The following is a 14,807-nucleotide window of genomic DNA, read 5'->3' on the forward strand; positions in this document are numbered from 1 at the left end:
GTTTCAAAATAAAGAAAAAGAAAATGTAACAAAATGAAATTAAATAAAATCTTGAGATTTAATTTTCTAAAAGGAACTAAAATTAAAAATTTCATTTCATTTTGTTACATTTTCTTTCATTTTTTTCATTTAATTTATTTTCCTTTTATTCCATGAAGTTTAATTTCAATTCAATTTATTTTTTGATGTCTCATTTCATATTTGATGTTTGATTTCATTTAATTTTTCGTTTTTAGTTCATTTCATTGAATTTTCATTTCATGAAAGAAAATGAAATCTTTATATTTCATCTAAATTCATTTCCTTATGTTCATTTTCACTTCATTTCATTGCACTTCATTTCATTTCAATTCATTCACTTAAGTTTCATTCCTTTAATTTTCATCTCATGAAAGGAAATGAAATATTGAGATCTTCTTTAATTTAATTTCGTTACGTGTCATTTAATGCAGCTGTCTTTTGCATATGAGAAGTTTACATTTGTGTTGACCACTCTGTTACTTTGAGCATGGTTGCAAAACTCAGGCTCATGAGGGACCATCCTCTTTCTCATAGGACATTTATTCCTGGTATGGACAAAGCCAGACTGGCTCAGCTCAATCACCTGAGCCCCCTGTTTGCCTCTTGTCACTGTCTCCCTTCTCACTCTCACATCAGCTGGGACCTCTTGTCTTCAGCACCAGAGCTTCTAATATCTTCATCCTGCATCCACAGCTTAAATCCTTCATTTGGTTCTTAAATTCATTGCACAGTGTTCCTAAAGTTCACCATGCCCATCACTTACTTTCTCAAGAGGATGTAGATTTGCTTTCCATTTCCTTACACCTACTATGGGCATGAGTGTTCTCTCTTTTTTTTGTGGGTGCATTTTGTTTTGTTTTTTAAGTTTTGCAAACATTATTTTACTATTTATTCTTACTGTTTCCAAGTTGCTGTAAACACTTGGGAATGCTTAATCCAGGCCAAGGCCCTGTAGTACTGGCACTGTGGCTGTGCCCCAGAGCTCTTGCAGCTTCCAGCCGGTGATAAGAGATGTACAGGCAAGTCGACAGGAATAGCACAATTGTAGGACCACAATTCTTACTGGGAACAATATTTTTGTCTCACCTTGTCACCGTGTAGTTTGTTATACAGGGCTGGCCTCCCCTCAACATCTGCACAGATGCTGAGCTCTTAAACTAGCCTGGAAGTCCAGGCCACTCCTGATATATGAATGCTTGATCCAAATTAATAAGGGATGAAACAGAGAGAACCCATGAGATGCAGGAATCTAGAGTCAGCAGCTTTGGAAGAACTTTGGAAGTTTCAGCCTTGGTGTCATTGTCTAAGTTTTAGGAAGCAGCAACCTGTGCTGGCTTAGTGGCAGAGCTCAGGCAGCAATTTGAAATTAAAAATTAAAATGTGTCAACTGGGGAGGGAAAACAAAAGGGATCCTAATTAGAAAATGCAGAAAACTGACAGAGAAAACCAAATGCATCAAGTGCATAACCCTGGTTGGAAAACCTTAAAAGAATAAAGGATTTTAAGAAAATTTGGAATAGGAGTAACTCTAGCAATGATACAGACTTAAGAATATTTAAATTGATACAGAGAATACAGGGGAGCCTTGAGTAAGATTTTATGGAATAACTAATGTATGTTAATCTTGGCAAACTCTGTCCTATAGCTTTGTCCCTGATCATACCCAAAACATCAGGAGTGAAAGGAAGACAACAAGGAATCAATTCCCTGGACATCTCTATGCTGAGAGAGGCTGTGACAAGTTCAGAAAATAAGACAGAAACTAACAGGGGAAGGGAATAGGGTTTTTTTTTTTCATTGAACAATGACTTCAAGTCCATGAGAGCCTCAGTGTCACACTGAATAGAGGGCAATAAAATAAGTCACAAAGGTCCAAATCCTTACGCCAGTCTTTATTTTCCACATCAAATAAATTTATATTAATGGCATCTCTGCCCATTAATGGCATCTAATGCTTAATAGCTGCAGTGGAACTGCCTTGCATAATTGGGAATTCAGCGTCTAACTGCACCTGAGCATCTGAGATGGGCTCTGCCCGACCCTTCGGTGTCCCTGCAGGGGAGGGCTGCTGTGCAGTGCAAGGGCTGCTGTGGGTGAGCAGCACGTGGGATGGGAACAGAGCATCCTGTCCCTGCGGTGGAGGGGAGTTGCTGCACACAGGATACTCTGCTGTGGGCTGCTGACATCCTAGACCAAAGGTAATTACTCAGATCTTCATTTTCGTTCTCTGACTTCCCCACTAATGTTTCTTCCCTATTTCTATGGGCTTGTGTGTGCTGCTGCCTGTGGTCCAAAGGGTCTATTATCTTCCCATCCTGACATCTTGATAGGCAGTAGAATGAGTGGGATACAGCACTAAGATGTCATTAGCATTCAAATTGGGGTTTTGCATGATAGTGTTTTCCCAATTTCTTGTCAGAAACAAGTGTTGATAAGCACAAGGGCAGTCGCCAGTGGTGAAACTGCAAACATGAAATCAAACCTTGGTGGTGCCTCGGGGCAAGGAGGAGCTCACCTTGCGCATTTGTTCACCTGCAGGAATGGGAGGTCATGAAATGTTGCCCAGAAAATACAAAGTGTGCTGTGGAAAGCTGGCAGTTTGCTTCCAGCACCTCTCCTCTGCTGTCCAGGGCAATGTCATGGTCTGAGAATTTCCTTTTCTTGTGTATAATATGCCGAGTGAGCATCTCTCTCTTGTCCTACACTGAGCTTATGGGTCCCTAATGTTCAGTGTACACTAAAAGGTTTGTGGACGATTGTGTGAATGTGTGTGCCTGTAGAAGATTCAATTAGTGCCTGCTTAGTTTTGTGGGTATATGTGCTTGTTAGGAATTTCATCATTTCACCCAGAGTTTCCTTATGTGTAAAATGGAGATAATAACAGGTAATTACCTACCTGTCAGGGCTGCTGTGAGGACAAATTAACCAATGCTTGTGTGGGTGTTTGCAGATGAAAAGCATGATATTAGGACTAAATATAATGATTGAATATTACAGAAGAGAGTTTGTATTTACTATGGTGATTGAATATGCGTTGAAAGCACTTTCTAGGTGTTTATTTCTTGTGCAGTACTGGGTGTTTGTGGAAGGTGGAAAACTGGTGGAGCCAAGTTTGGGGTATGTGTCAAAGAAATGGTTGAAATTCCTCTTTAACCTGAGAGCCGACTGACTTTCTTCTCTCAACTAAATCTAATGCTGAACAAGGGACAAGAGAACAGAGAAATGAAAATGTGGGCCAGCTAAGAGGAAGGGAATGAAAATGAAATGCAACTGAAGATCTTGATTTCAAAGAACAAAAGTGTAAAAAAATGAAAGGGAAAATAAAAGCTAGGGAAAACGAGGATAGAGAAAGGAAAGAAACCTCAGGGATTCATGGGTGTTACATTTTCTCAGTACATGGGATTATGAGAAAGTAAACACCAATTTAAAAGAGGCATCAGAAACAATAGATGAAAAGTTTATGCAGGGAAAGAAATTTAGTGAAATGGGAAGGAAGCAAAAGATGTGCTTAATTATTTTTTGTTTTCATTTTGTTAAGTGTAGTGACATAATTCTTTTATTTCCTGTGGGTTGTTAAGAGGCACTTCTTTGCAAATCAAGAAGACAGCGCCAAGTATTTCAGATGCTTTTTACATGTGTTCCATGGGCTGGCTGCTAAGAGTTAAGGTGTGGATGCATTTGTCAGTGTGAGAATGGCCCTGTCTGGTTTCATCTGGCTTTCATGCTGTCTCTGGAGAATTAATGGAACAAATTCATTTCCATCGATTCCAGTGAAGCTGCACTGCAAGTGAATCAGAACCACTCTCATTGCTAAATGTAGCTGTTGTCCTATGAACCCCTGGTCTAAAGTGTTCTTCAGGTTAAACCTGGAATGTTTTGTGATTAAACCAAAAAAATAAGACAAAAGCTCAATTGTTATGAACACTCTGAGTATGGTATGTTGGTGTGCAGGCTGTCCAGAGGAGTGGCAAGGGGAGGTGGACCATGAGAAGAGTCAGGTGGAAATAACCAATACACACAGAGTTCAGGGAGCAGACTGCTTTTCTTTGCAAATTGTCCTGAGCTGCAATGAAAATCATTGGCAAAACATTTTTGCAGGGTCCTGTGGCCTGTTTGCTTTGGCTCCCTCAGGTTTGCCCTCTCTTATCCCAACCAACCCCCTCTACTTCAACATCTCTCCAAATTCAGGATGGTTCCAGTTCTTCACCTTGCTTCATATCTCTTCTTTGCACCCCAAAACTTATTTTGGGCTGAATCACTCTTACCTCAACTCATTGTCCTAAATTAATCTTTTGTGTAATTCAACTGACTAAAATTGACGTAAATTGAGTTACATCAGAGCTGAAATTAACACAGTCTGACTAAAATAGCACCTGCTTTTTCTACCAAACCAATGCCTGTCTCTTCCCCACCTCCACCCACATACCATGATATTAACATTTCTTTCTCCTCATTGCTCTTTCCCTTATCCCACTGCCACAAGCAAGCTGTGCTCTCAGTGGTCAGCATTGCCCTCTCTGCTCCAGCATCCTGTTCTCCTTCCTCCCACGGCACACACTGTTGGTCCCTATTAACAGCTTTGCCTGTGTCCAAGCCCATGCAACAGCTTTGCATCTTGTGTTGGATTTTCCTGTCCTTCACCACAGAGATGCACCATCTGAGTTCAGAGCCTATTTGCACTGGGCACTTCCTGTACCTGTAGAAATTATAGTCTTACTCCAGAGAATTTGCAAATCAGAGTGCCATGATGTACAAACAGGAGGAGGGAAATTAAATGAAGGTGATGTTATTTGCCAAAGGTGGCCTAGCAGAACAATGGCAGAGTTGTGGGTGTCACACTCAAAGCCTCTCTTTCTTTTCCATTACTTCCTTTAAGCCAGCATGGCATTTTTAATCGCCTCTTTCAGCCCCTGTCTTTGGGCCCTCACCCAGTGGTAAAACATCTCCTCTGCTTGCTTTCTCATCTCCTTTGGCTTTCTGACTTCCTTCAGCTTGCCCTTGGAGCCTGCTCATGTTGGCTAGGCTTTCTTCACTCCTCTTGAAAAATCCTAGTGTTTGCAGCCAAAAATAAAATATGGCTTCTCTGGTTGAGCCTGTACTTTACGTCCGGCAGCTTGCTCCACCCTTTGCATCTGGGTATCTCTCTGGGGCAAGGATTTATTCCATAATTGCTCTAACTTATTTATTATCATGGCATATGTATCTGCAGTGTTATGCAAACTGTAAAAGCTCCTAGTTCTAAAGGTCAGCATGTGTTTACCTTCCAAACACAGATGAGCTCAGAACAAAAGGGAATGGATGGCTCATGAGGAGATGAAGTCGGGGAATCACTCTGCTCTAACTAATTTGCCAAGGCACTGTTCACAAAGCTAAGTTTCCTAGTGCTGCAGACAAGCAACCCAATCCAACCTCACTGTCTTCCAGATGAGTGAATTAATTTCCCAGCACTGCTGTGTAGTCCCATAGCAGTGGAGAGCAGCATGTCCTAGACACACAGAGCAGAATGTTTCTCATCCTAAGTGTCAGTCTACTGAATCTCCCATGCTGGGACTTACACGTGGAGCTTCTTGTTCTGCAGTGTTGGGTGCCAGCTGTAGCTTCCTGGAGGGGGTGGACAGAGGCTGGAATGTTGTAGAGACTGCTGTGGTAGATTTATCCCCAAGTTCACAAGAGCCTTGCTGCAGTTAATGGCCTTCAGAAGCTGGAAAGCCTCTGTGCTACCTGGTGACAAAGGCCACCAGTACATCCCACACATGGCTTGTCACAGTGCTACCCTTAGCACTGGCATGAGTGATTGCTGAGCTACGATTTGCTTTTCACATTGCTCTGAAGTGTTGAAATAAGATCTCAAGGTAATTACCTTACCTGAGCTCATGAAGTGACCCCACTACATCCTATATGCGATTTCCAGGAGGACTAGAGATAAATGTTTGTGAGATATGCAAAGTGATAAGCCGTTATTTGCAGTCCTTCTCAAGATCATCTTCTGTCTAGTCAAAGCATTTACTGTACTTAGGTCAATTGCCAGCATGAAGGGAAAAAATAAATCTTTTCTTCCTCTACTAATTGACAGCCTCAACTAACTGGAATTAGAACCATGAAGATTGGACACTCTCATTCTGATTGTCAGACCGGAGAGGCTCTGCTAGGGATAGGGATCTTCCACAGGTTGCACTCTTCCCCAGGGGATGCAGCTGCTTCTCCAGTAGAAGAATATAAATACAGGAGAGTGGGAAGGAGGTGTGGGGGTCTGGCAAGCAGAAACCTGTTCCTGAGCCAGCCATGCTGGAAGAGTAAAAGGAAAAATGCTCAGGGTCATTCTCAAGGGAAGAATTTTAAAAGATCCCACCTAAGCATGACAGGGAAAATAGAAAAGAGTAGGTGAGTAGGATAAGATAAACATAAGGGGAGAAATAAGAGTTCTTCATCATCAGAAGGGGTACAGGAATATGGATAAACTTAGAGCTGTGGCTTATTTCTGCTGCAGCTTCTCCTCCCCCTCCCTTCCTCCTATGTGTTTTGCATGAGAGTGCAGCACAGTAACCTGTCACAAGCTTGAAATAAAGAGTACTGGGGGACAATCTGTCTGAAAAATACCCCTCTGCCAGAAAAAAAAAATCTTAAATATGATGATCAAAATGTTCAGGTATTAACAGATGAAAATGGTTTATGAATCTGGATTAGCTCAGAATCCATCTGAGTATTTTTAAACCTCTAAGACTGAAAGCCATAAACCTTCCTAAGAGAAATGCCATTTATTTTAAAATGAGCAGCAAAATCTTGATTAATTGAGTTGCAAAAGAAATGGATCTAAAAACAGACACTGGAGGAACATGAGTGCATTATGCATTTGGGTTTTGCTTTTGGAAAAATTCAAAACCACATCTTGTTGCCAATTCTGATCTGAAAATATGATTTTCAAAGCCTGAATTAAGGTGTCCATAAACACAGGGAGGGATTGTCCAGGTCACTATGGGGACCTGTGACATTGTCTCAGGACCAGGACCATCATCATGCCTCTGGTCAGTTGGCTGAGAAGTTCTTCCCTACTGAAGTCCAAGCAGAAATGTCTCTAGTATCAAAACAAAGGTGCTCTGCTGGTTTCCCTGTGCATGGCTTTGGGGTGCCCAGGGTGTGCCCCTGCATGGAGGGATGCTGTGGCCTGGGACAAATTCTGCTGTGCAGTGTCTCAGTCAAGCCACATGGTGGTTTGGCCACACAAAGAGCAGCTGGAAGAGAGGCAGGGAACGTCGCCTGGTTCTTTTTCTACGACCTCCCTTCAGCATTTATAAAGGAAAAAAAAAGGCAAATTAATTTTGAACATGAATTCCTGTGAAGTTTTGCTTTCACACCTCCAACATATCTGTCTGGAAACAGCCTTTCCAGGGGGAGGTTTGGTCAGCTCCTTTTATTTGTCTTCTCTGACTCATGGGAGTCACTTGTGCCCACACGATCTGCCTGCACTGTGGCACTGTTGGACAAAAGCACTGGCAAGTGAAAGGCAGGGATCTTCTGGAGCTAGTAGCGCTTCTGATAAGGTCATGAGCCACTGATTTCTCCTTTGCACTTCTTCATTGGATGTTTTTAAGCTAAATACACATCCGAGTCCCATGTATGCTGATCAGTAAAGGGTATCTTCAAAACCAAATTAACACCCTTCTAGCATATCTTAAAATCTTCTGTATATTTCTTTATATTCATGAATTACAGATCAACTTGTTCCATCTCCAGGTCTAAGCCTACACTTCAGCTTCCTGCATCTCTGCTCAGAGGGTTCCCTTTTTCCTTCCTATGCCACTCCCTTCACATAGTTCTACATTTTTTGTGGGGGCCAAACTTCCTAACTATTCATTTTTTTTATTTTTATGGCCAGCTTCTAACTTCTCTCTCCCCTAGTCAAGCCTCACAGTTATATTCTTTCCCCCTCCTTATAAAAAACATTTTCCTATTTTGCCATGGCTTTTTTTAGCCATCCCCAGGGTGTCTAAAACTTTATAGATACCAGAGTCTCTTCTCTGCTTCTGACTACTTTCCTCCACTGAATATGCAGCTTTCCAGATGAATTTGTTCACCCTTGAACACTTCAAGTTTCTCTTGCATCACCTCCACTGACTCCCTCTTACCCACCACTTTGGTTATAACTTTGCCATGTCTCATTATCAGCACATACCTCCATCTCCCACTTGCTCTTGCTGCCCTGGCCGGAGGTCTGCACCACAATATCTGGATAGTCCCATTAATCACCTCCTGCCAGTCTGCTACTCCTTCCTGCAGTGTCTTCCTGGGACACCCATTCCAGACTTCCTTGTATGCTCCACTCATCTTCCTGTTAGCTCTCACCTGAGCATTTTCTTTCCCAGAGAGCTGATAGCAATGCACACTGACAGGTGACCAGTACACAGACTTGTTGCTCTCTTAATTTTTCAGTGCCCCTATTCTTGGTGTTCCTTTGTCTATAAAGCACACCATGATTTGAGTGCTACAGAATTATAGCTGCAATTAAGCATCATATTCAGAGGCTGCATTGCTGGTTCCATGCTGTTTTCTTCAGCCAGATCTTCCATTCAGGATTTGGCTCATCTGCAAAGTGACTCTACAACTGTTTTTCTTCATTTCTTCCCCCCACCTCCTGCAGGAGAAACCAAAGAAAATGAAGGTGACGTTGGTTTGAGGTTTCATTTTTTAAGCTCTTCTCTATACCAGCCCTGTGAAGTAGATTAGTATTTTCCTAATTTTAGAGAATGGGAACTGAGGCACAACAGATGACTTGGCCAAGGCCCCTCAGGGTAGCTCAGCTGAATTGCACCCAGTTTGAGTCCCTGTCGGTATGGCTGTTGAAAGAGCAAGAGACCAGGGTCAGCACTATTTCTTACAGGAAACTGCCTAAAAAGTGCTGCTCTGTGAAGAGGAGCAGACGGGGAAAACAGCTAAAGGTGTTTCTGTGCGTGCTCAGTCAGCAAATACCTCGCTGCAAGACATGAGCCTGTGAACTCAGTTGTTCCTTTCTGCTCTCTTCAGAGGACTCTCTTACCTATTTACTCTCACATGGAAACATGTGAGTGGGAGGCCAGAAGCACTCGACTCATTTGCGGCAATTCTCCAGTTCAGCAGCTAGGTTTTCTCCCTGAGGCGGTGTAATGTGACAGAAAGGAAGCTTCTGCGAGCATTTCTTCATCCTCCGGATTGCAGACTGTCACTGCTGCTGCAGAAGTGACACACCTGCCTGCCACTGCCTGCAGCTCTTTGGGTTGCTGGAGGGTGAACAGAGAAGGCAGGAGCTTCTTCCTCTCCACCTTGAAATCCCCTTGTTTCGGGCTTTTTTGCTCTGCCAGTACTTGGACATGACTAATGCACCCATTCCTGCGCTGGCTTGGCAGCCCTTGCAAATGGGATTTCAGACTCGGGACAAGGGGAGCACGGCTCGCTGTGCACGTAGCAGTCTCCCCACAAACTCCTGGCTGCTGATCCAGAGAAGAGAGTCAAGAAGGTACAATCTCCACCAAGCCTTTGTGAGTCTTGCTGTGGTGCCAGCCAGCACAGGGAAGGAATATAGTGTTTAATAACAACCATGGCACAGGCACCTATTTATTTACTCTTCTACTTCAGGACAGCAAAGCCCTGACACTTCAGACTAACCTGCAGCTGACACAGTGAGAAACTGAAAACACTCTCTTGTATCTGCCATCACATAAACAATTAGTTGTCTTTGCACAGCTAATTTTTAAGCAGTTGCTGCTTTTTACAAAGGGGAAAAAACCAAACCCAAAGAACCCAAAATCAAATCAAAACAAAAAACAACCCAAAAATTAGTATGGTTGAATCAGAGGCATTTTGGTAAATCATCTTGGGTTTTTTTTTGGAGGATACCACTCCTTACAAAAAGACTTCTACTATACAGCTCTTGAACACTGTATCACAAAAAGATACTTATTTTAATATCTGCCCCCGTTTTTACTCCTATTCTGCATGTAGATGGTAAATGTTCTTCAGCAAAATAAGATATAGGTGATGGGGACAGCATCAGGATTTTGTTCCTAAAGCGCCGAGCACTCAAAGGTTTATAACGAGAGCTTGTAGAAGTTTATGCCACAGGAGAAACACTGCTGGGAAATTTATCAAAGAATGTATCATGAGGTAGGCTATTTAGGGACTGAAATTACATAGCAAGGACCAGCAAGAGAGATGTGTGCTCAGGACAAGCGCAGTCACAATTAATGCTAAATATAAGGTGTCATATCTTTATCTAATGCACAGCCTGCACTGCCTCACAAAGGAAAGTTAAGCAATTAGGCCCAAATAACCAGATTATACGTGGGAGGTGTTTGAAGGCAGATTTAAAACACTGTAATAGGGTTGGGGGAGGGTTACAACAAGAGGTAATATTTCCTGATAGGTTAGTTTACATCCTTTGGAAAACATTCTGGAACTGGACCAGAAAGTAAGGCCTTAACCAGGCCTTGGCCTGGGACGACACCCAAACAGAGGCGAAAAGTAAAGAGACCCAACCCTGCCTGTGCACACGCAGCCCCTCCAGCAGGTAATCCCCGGGACCAAAACAAACCCAGTGACGGACAGCGTAGTTCTGTGTGGATCTGCAGCTGCTTCAGCACAATTCAAATCAGCCTTCCCCTTTCTTGTTTCTCTTGTTTCTGCTAAGGACAGAGAGGAAAACATTTGCCCAAACAATAATGACTTCCTTTTAGAGTGGAAACTGGAACTGACTCCTTGATCCCAGAAGAGCAGGGCCAGGTGTGAGTCTTTTCCCCACTCTGCCTGACAAGCTGCTTTTTCCCTAGTTCTGCAGAGTTGGATTGACTCTGGGGCAGAGAGAGCAGCTTGTTTGCACAGCTCTTTTTACTCCTCTGAGGTCATGCTGTCAGCTGGAGGATCAGGGAAATCAAAAGGAACTGAATCATCTGACCTTACAAAAATTCCAGATCAGGAAAAGACTTGGTTGGAATGTACTGATGTGAGAATGGGGAGGGGGGAGATGGGACATGTACTTGCTTTGGGAAGGGGTCTTGCTCAGCTTTTGCAAAGCTCCTTGCACCTATTTATTCTATCAACACACAGACAACATTTTGTCTTCTAGTGTGAGAGGTGGGGGGCTAAACATTTCATCACAACAAAGTGAAAATAATCTTTGCTGCCTTTACTTAGATGTGGGAATTATTCACTTGCTTTTAAATACAAAACTATACATATATTTGTGAGCCTACTGTTGCTTTCATGTGGGAGCCTTAGGTGAACGCAAAAGACTATATTGTGCGGCTACAAATGAACAGAGCATCCAGGATTAAAGAGATTTTATTTAGTCCCACATGAAATAGCAGAGCTGATGGCAGCCTCTGGTACAGAAAAAAAAAAAAAAAAAACAAAAAAAAAAAACACAAAAAAAAACCACAACCGACAAGTAATTTAGTGAGGACTGGAACTAAGAAAGTCACATCTCCTGTATATTTGTATATTGTAGTTGATTGACCATAGTGCCTAAGATGGCAAAAAAATAATTTGAAGCTCTTCCTACAGATCAAGCATTTATTAGCATTCTAAATTTTATGGAATATCTGAAATCTAATAAGGCATGAACCCACATTGTAACTTGCACTTTTGGGAACTGTGATAGAGTCTCTTTTTGCTATCAGGCCTGTTACTTTTTATAAAATCTCTAGAGATGTAATTACACTTCTGCCAGACTTGTTTAAAATCAGACAGTGGGCTCAAAAGTTTATTAGAGACATGGACAGACAGGCAGACACCATGACCATGTAAATCTTATTTTCATCAGAAATAAGGCTAAAACAACTTACATGGAAATTAATTTTTAAAGGAGACTTGATAGGCAGAGGAGTAGACCTTTGCAAAGTGTAATTCAAATGTTAAGTTAATTTCATGCTAGGAAAAGCTACTGAAGAAGTTTGGAATACTAAAATAATCTCTTTTACCTAAAGGAGAGGAACAGCACAGGATGAGCTGTGGTGGCCCACTGGATCCTTGTTTTTTTAACTAATACTGAGGGCAGGTGATTTCTTAGAGAGAGGAAACAAAGAGCAGCTTCAGAAGTTCTGTCCCCTATAGTTTTTCTGCATGTGAGCACTTAGGGCTAATCACAGATGTAAAGCACTGTAAATGCCTCTGAATGTTTGTATTTCACCACTGCCTTTGACTTTGTTTGTATTTCACCACTGCCTTTGACTTTGTCCTTGTTTCCTTGCTCATTCCCTGCCAGCTCTGTCCCTGGGCTGCAGTGGGGAAGCCCTGCTTTTTATCCAATCTGCAGTGGGGAGGGAATCTGGATTAGGGCCCCTAGCAACGATCACACACTAATTTAACATTACAGCCCCCAGTCTCCGGTGGGATGCGTGTGGCTATTTATTCATGCTCCCAGCCAGAGACTGGAAGCAGCACTGTTTTACTCCCAGCTCTGACACCAGCCTGTTAGGCAGCCTTTGGCACATGGCTCTGTCATCTTCCCCTCTGTAAGCTGGGTACCCCACAGCACCTGCTTTTCTGGAGCTGCTGAGGTGCCAGAGGATTCAGAGAGAGACAGCTACTAGCTCTCTGCAGCCAACAGGCCACTGCCTGTGGCCACCATGGTGCACTGCCCACCTCCCTGGCCCCAGCTGTGCCCCCCTCTTCCTCATGAGCATCTGTCAGGCGGCTGTCAAGTGTGAAAGAGGGGGGCGAAAAGTCTTAAATAGACTTTTGCATTTGCACCTCAAAATACATCTGGGGCCCAGGCCTGGCTCTCCTCTAAGGACTGCAGTCAGGACACTGGTGCCAGCCACGCCAGGGTATTGTCCCAAATATGGATTCTTTCACCCAGTGAGGAAGCTGATCCATACGCAGTGTTGAGACACTCGATTTTATTTCATGTTTGCGCAGACATGGGTGAGAAGTGGTAAATCCACAAAGCTAGGAAGCGTATTTATACATACATACACAATGTACATATGCAAGCATATTTATACAATCCTATTCAGGCAACATTTGCATAATGAATCTACGTCACTATCTGGCTCAGCTACTACTGCCTTTTCCTTCCCCACCTCAGTTTAAAGGCACAGGGTATTCCAAATTTATGCGTTCAGTGGGCGAGGGTCTTCCCTCAGAGGTGCAGTTTTCCCATTTCAGTGCACCAAGTTCACTCTTAGGCTACAATTTCACAAGTTAGTTAAACATTTCTATCCCACATCCCTCGAAGCTGGTTTAGGCCGCCACATAACCAGTCTCTTCCCTTTATCTCACATCGCATCCTACATCTCTTAGGTCGGGTTGTTCTCCTTTTCGCAGAAGTTGCTCTCCCCGCAACTCGCACCCCCGTCCCGAGGGCCAGGAGTCCGGGCGAGGGGCCGGGCGGCGGGGACAGCCATGTCCCCGGGGCCCGGGGGAGCGGCCGCCCCACCCGTCGGGGCGGGCTCGGGCAAGGCAGGTGAGGCGGCCGCGGCCCAGCCTCTCCCTCCCGCCGCAGCCTCCTGCCCTCGCTCCCGGCCGGCGCTGCGCTGGGGGTGCCGGCGGCATGGCGGAGTCCCAGGTGCTCCTGCTGGACGAGCTGCACGTCAACGAGAAGGTGACAGAGGCCCAGGCCCGCTTCTACTACAGCGAGGAGCAGCGCCGAGCCCTGGAGGCGCTGGTGACCCGCGGCGAGGCCGCGTACCGGGAGGCGCTGAGGAAGGAGCAGCTCCGCGATTTCCTCTCGGGCCGGGAGCTGCAGGACCTGCGGGGCGGCTGGCGGGGCTACGACGACCCCCGGGAGGGCGGCAAGGTGGCGCGGGGGCCCGGCGGCGAGACCCTCTCGCTGGCCTACTGGCCCGAGTGCTCGGACACCGAGGTGCCCCCGCTGGACCTGGGCTGGACCGACAAGACGTTCTACCGCGGCATCAGCCGGGTGTCCCTCTTCACGCACCCGCGCAAGGAGGAGAGCGCGCCGCACCTGAAGGAGGTGGTGCGGGAGATGATCCAGCAGGCGCAGAAGGTACGGCCCGGCCCAAGACGGGCCAGCCTTGCTCGCCCTCTCCCGGGCCGAGGGTCTGGCTCGGGGCATGGGGTGGAAGGTGGGCGAGAGCCGCCGAGGCCGGGCGGCTCTCGCTCCGAAGCAGGAGCGCGCTGGCCATGCAGTGGTCGGCGTCCACCAGGCAGGGCTTTCCCTGTGCCTCGTTGCCAGTCATGTTACGCTTTGCCAAAGCTGATGCCTGAGATGGGGTTAAACCTCTGCACACCCCCTCCACGTCCCCTCAGTTGGGATTCTGAACCCGTGGTTCGCGTTGTCCTGTCCCGGCCTCATTCCCGGGTTCAGAGGAAGACAGGTCGTGATGCTGTTACAGCCACCCCTACCTGCTGTGTGCAGGTATCCCTAGTTAAAGGCAGGGCAGCGTGTTCGTTTCTGGGATGGTGTTTTTTGGGTTTATTTTTTGTGGTCTCAACACCGTCCAGCCTGAGCTGCAAGCAGACCCAAGTGCACACAATATGCGGCTGGTTCTCCCGTTTATCTTTCCCTGGAAATGACTGCTGGTGGTGACAGGGCACCTCTGGCAAGGAAGCAAACCAGCCACGATGCTACAAGAGCTTGCTTTGAACAGGTGGGGGCAATCACGAGGTTTTTCGTCACCCACCCCGGATGTGGGTGAAGTTCCCGGGGAAGACCACCCAGGAAAAGATATCCGTCAGAGCTGACACACCCCTTGGGTAAAGGGGGGAACAGTATAAGCAACTTCATTCCTGCGCTTAGTTTTGCAGCTTTCTGGTTTTTCTGCTTTGTAATTCAGCAGTCATTTCCTCCTCCGCCT

At 45.1% G+C, this 14,807-nt stretch overlaps 1 protein-coding gene across 2 annotated transcripts in view; it reads left to right on the top strand.

Moving 5' to 3' along the window:
• Positions 1–14,807, top strand: part of SACK1F (scaffolding CK1 anchoring protein F) — a 33,093-nt gene that overhangs the window by 1,727 nt on the left and 16,559 nt on the right. The window contains exon 1 of one of the 2 annotated variants that reach the window (XM_021552712.3): positions 13,298–13,996. The exons of the other annotated variant lie outside the window; for it this stretch is intronic. Coding sequence (XP_021408387.2) covers positions 13,541–13,996 — 456 coding nt within the window. The 5' untranslated portion in view covers positions 13,298–13,540. Of the gene's footprint in view, positions 1–13,297; positions 13,997–14,807 lie in introns of those variants that run through there. 2 annotated transcript variants of the gene reach the window in all.

Source organism: Lonchura striata, chromosome 1A (assembly GCF_050655825.1).
Source record: "Lonchura striata isolate lonStrDom1 chromosome 1A, ASM5065582v1, whole genome shotgun sequence".
NCBI lineage: Eukaryota > Metazoa > Chordata > Aves > Passeriformes > Estrildidae > Lonchura > Lonchura striata.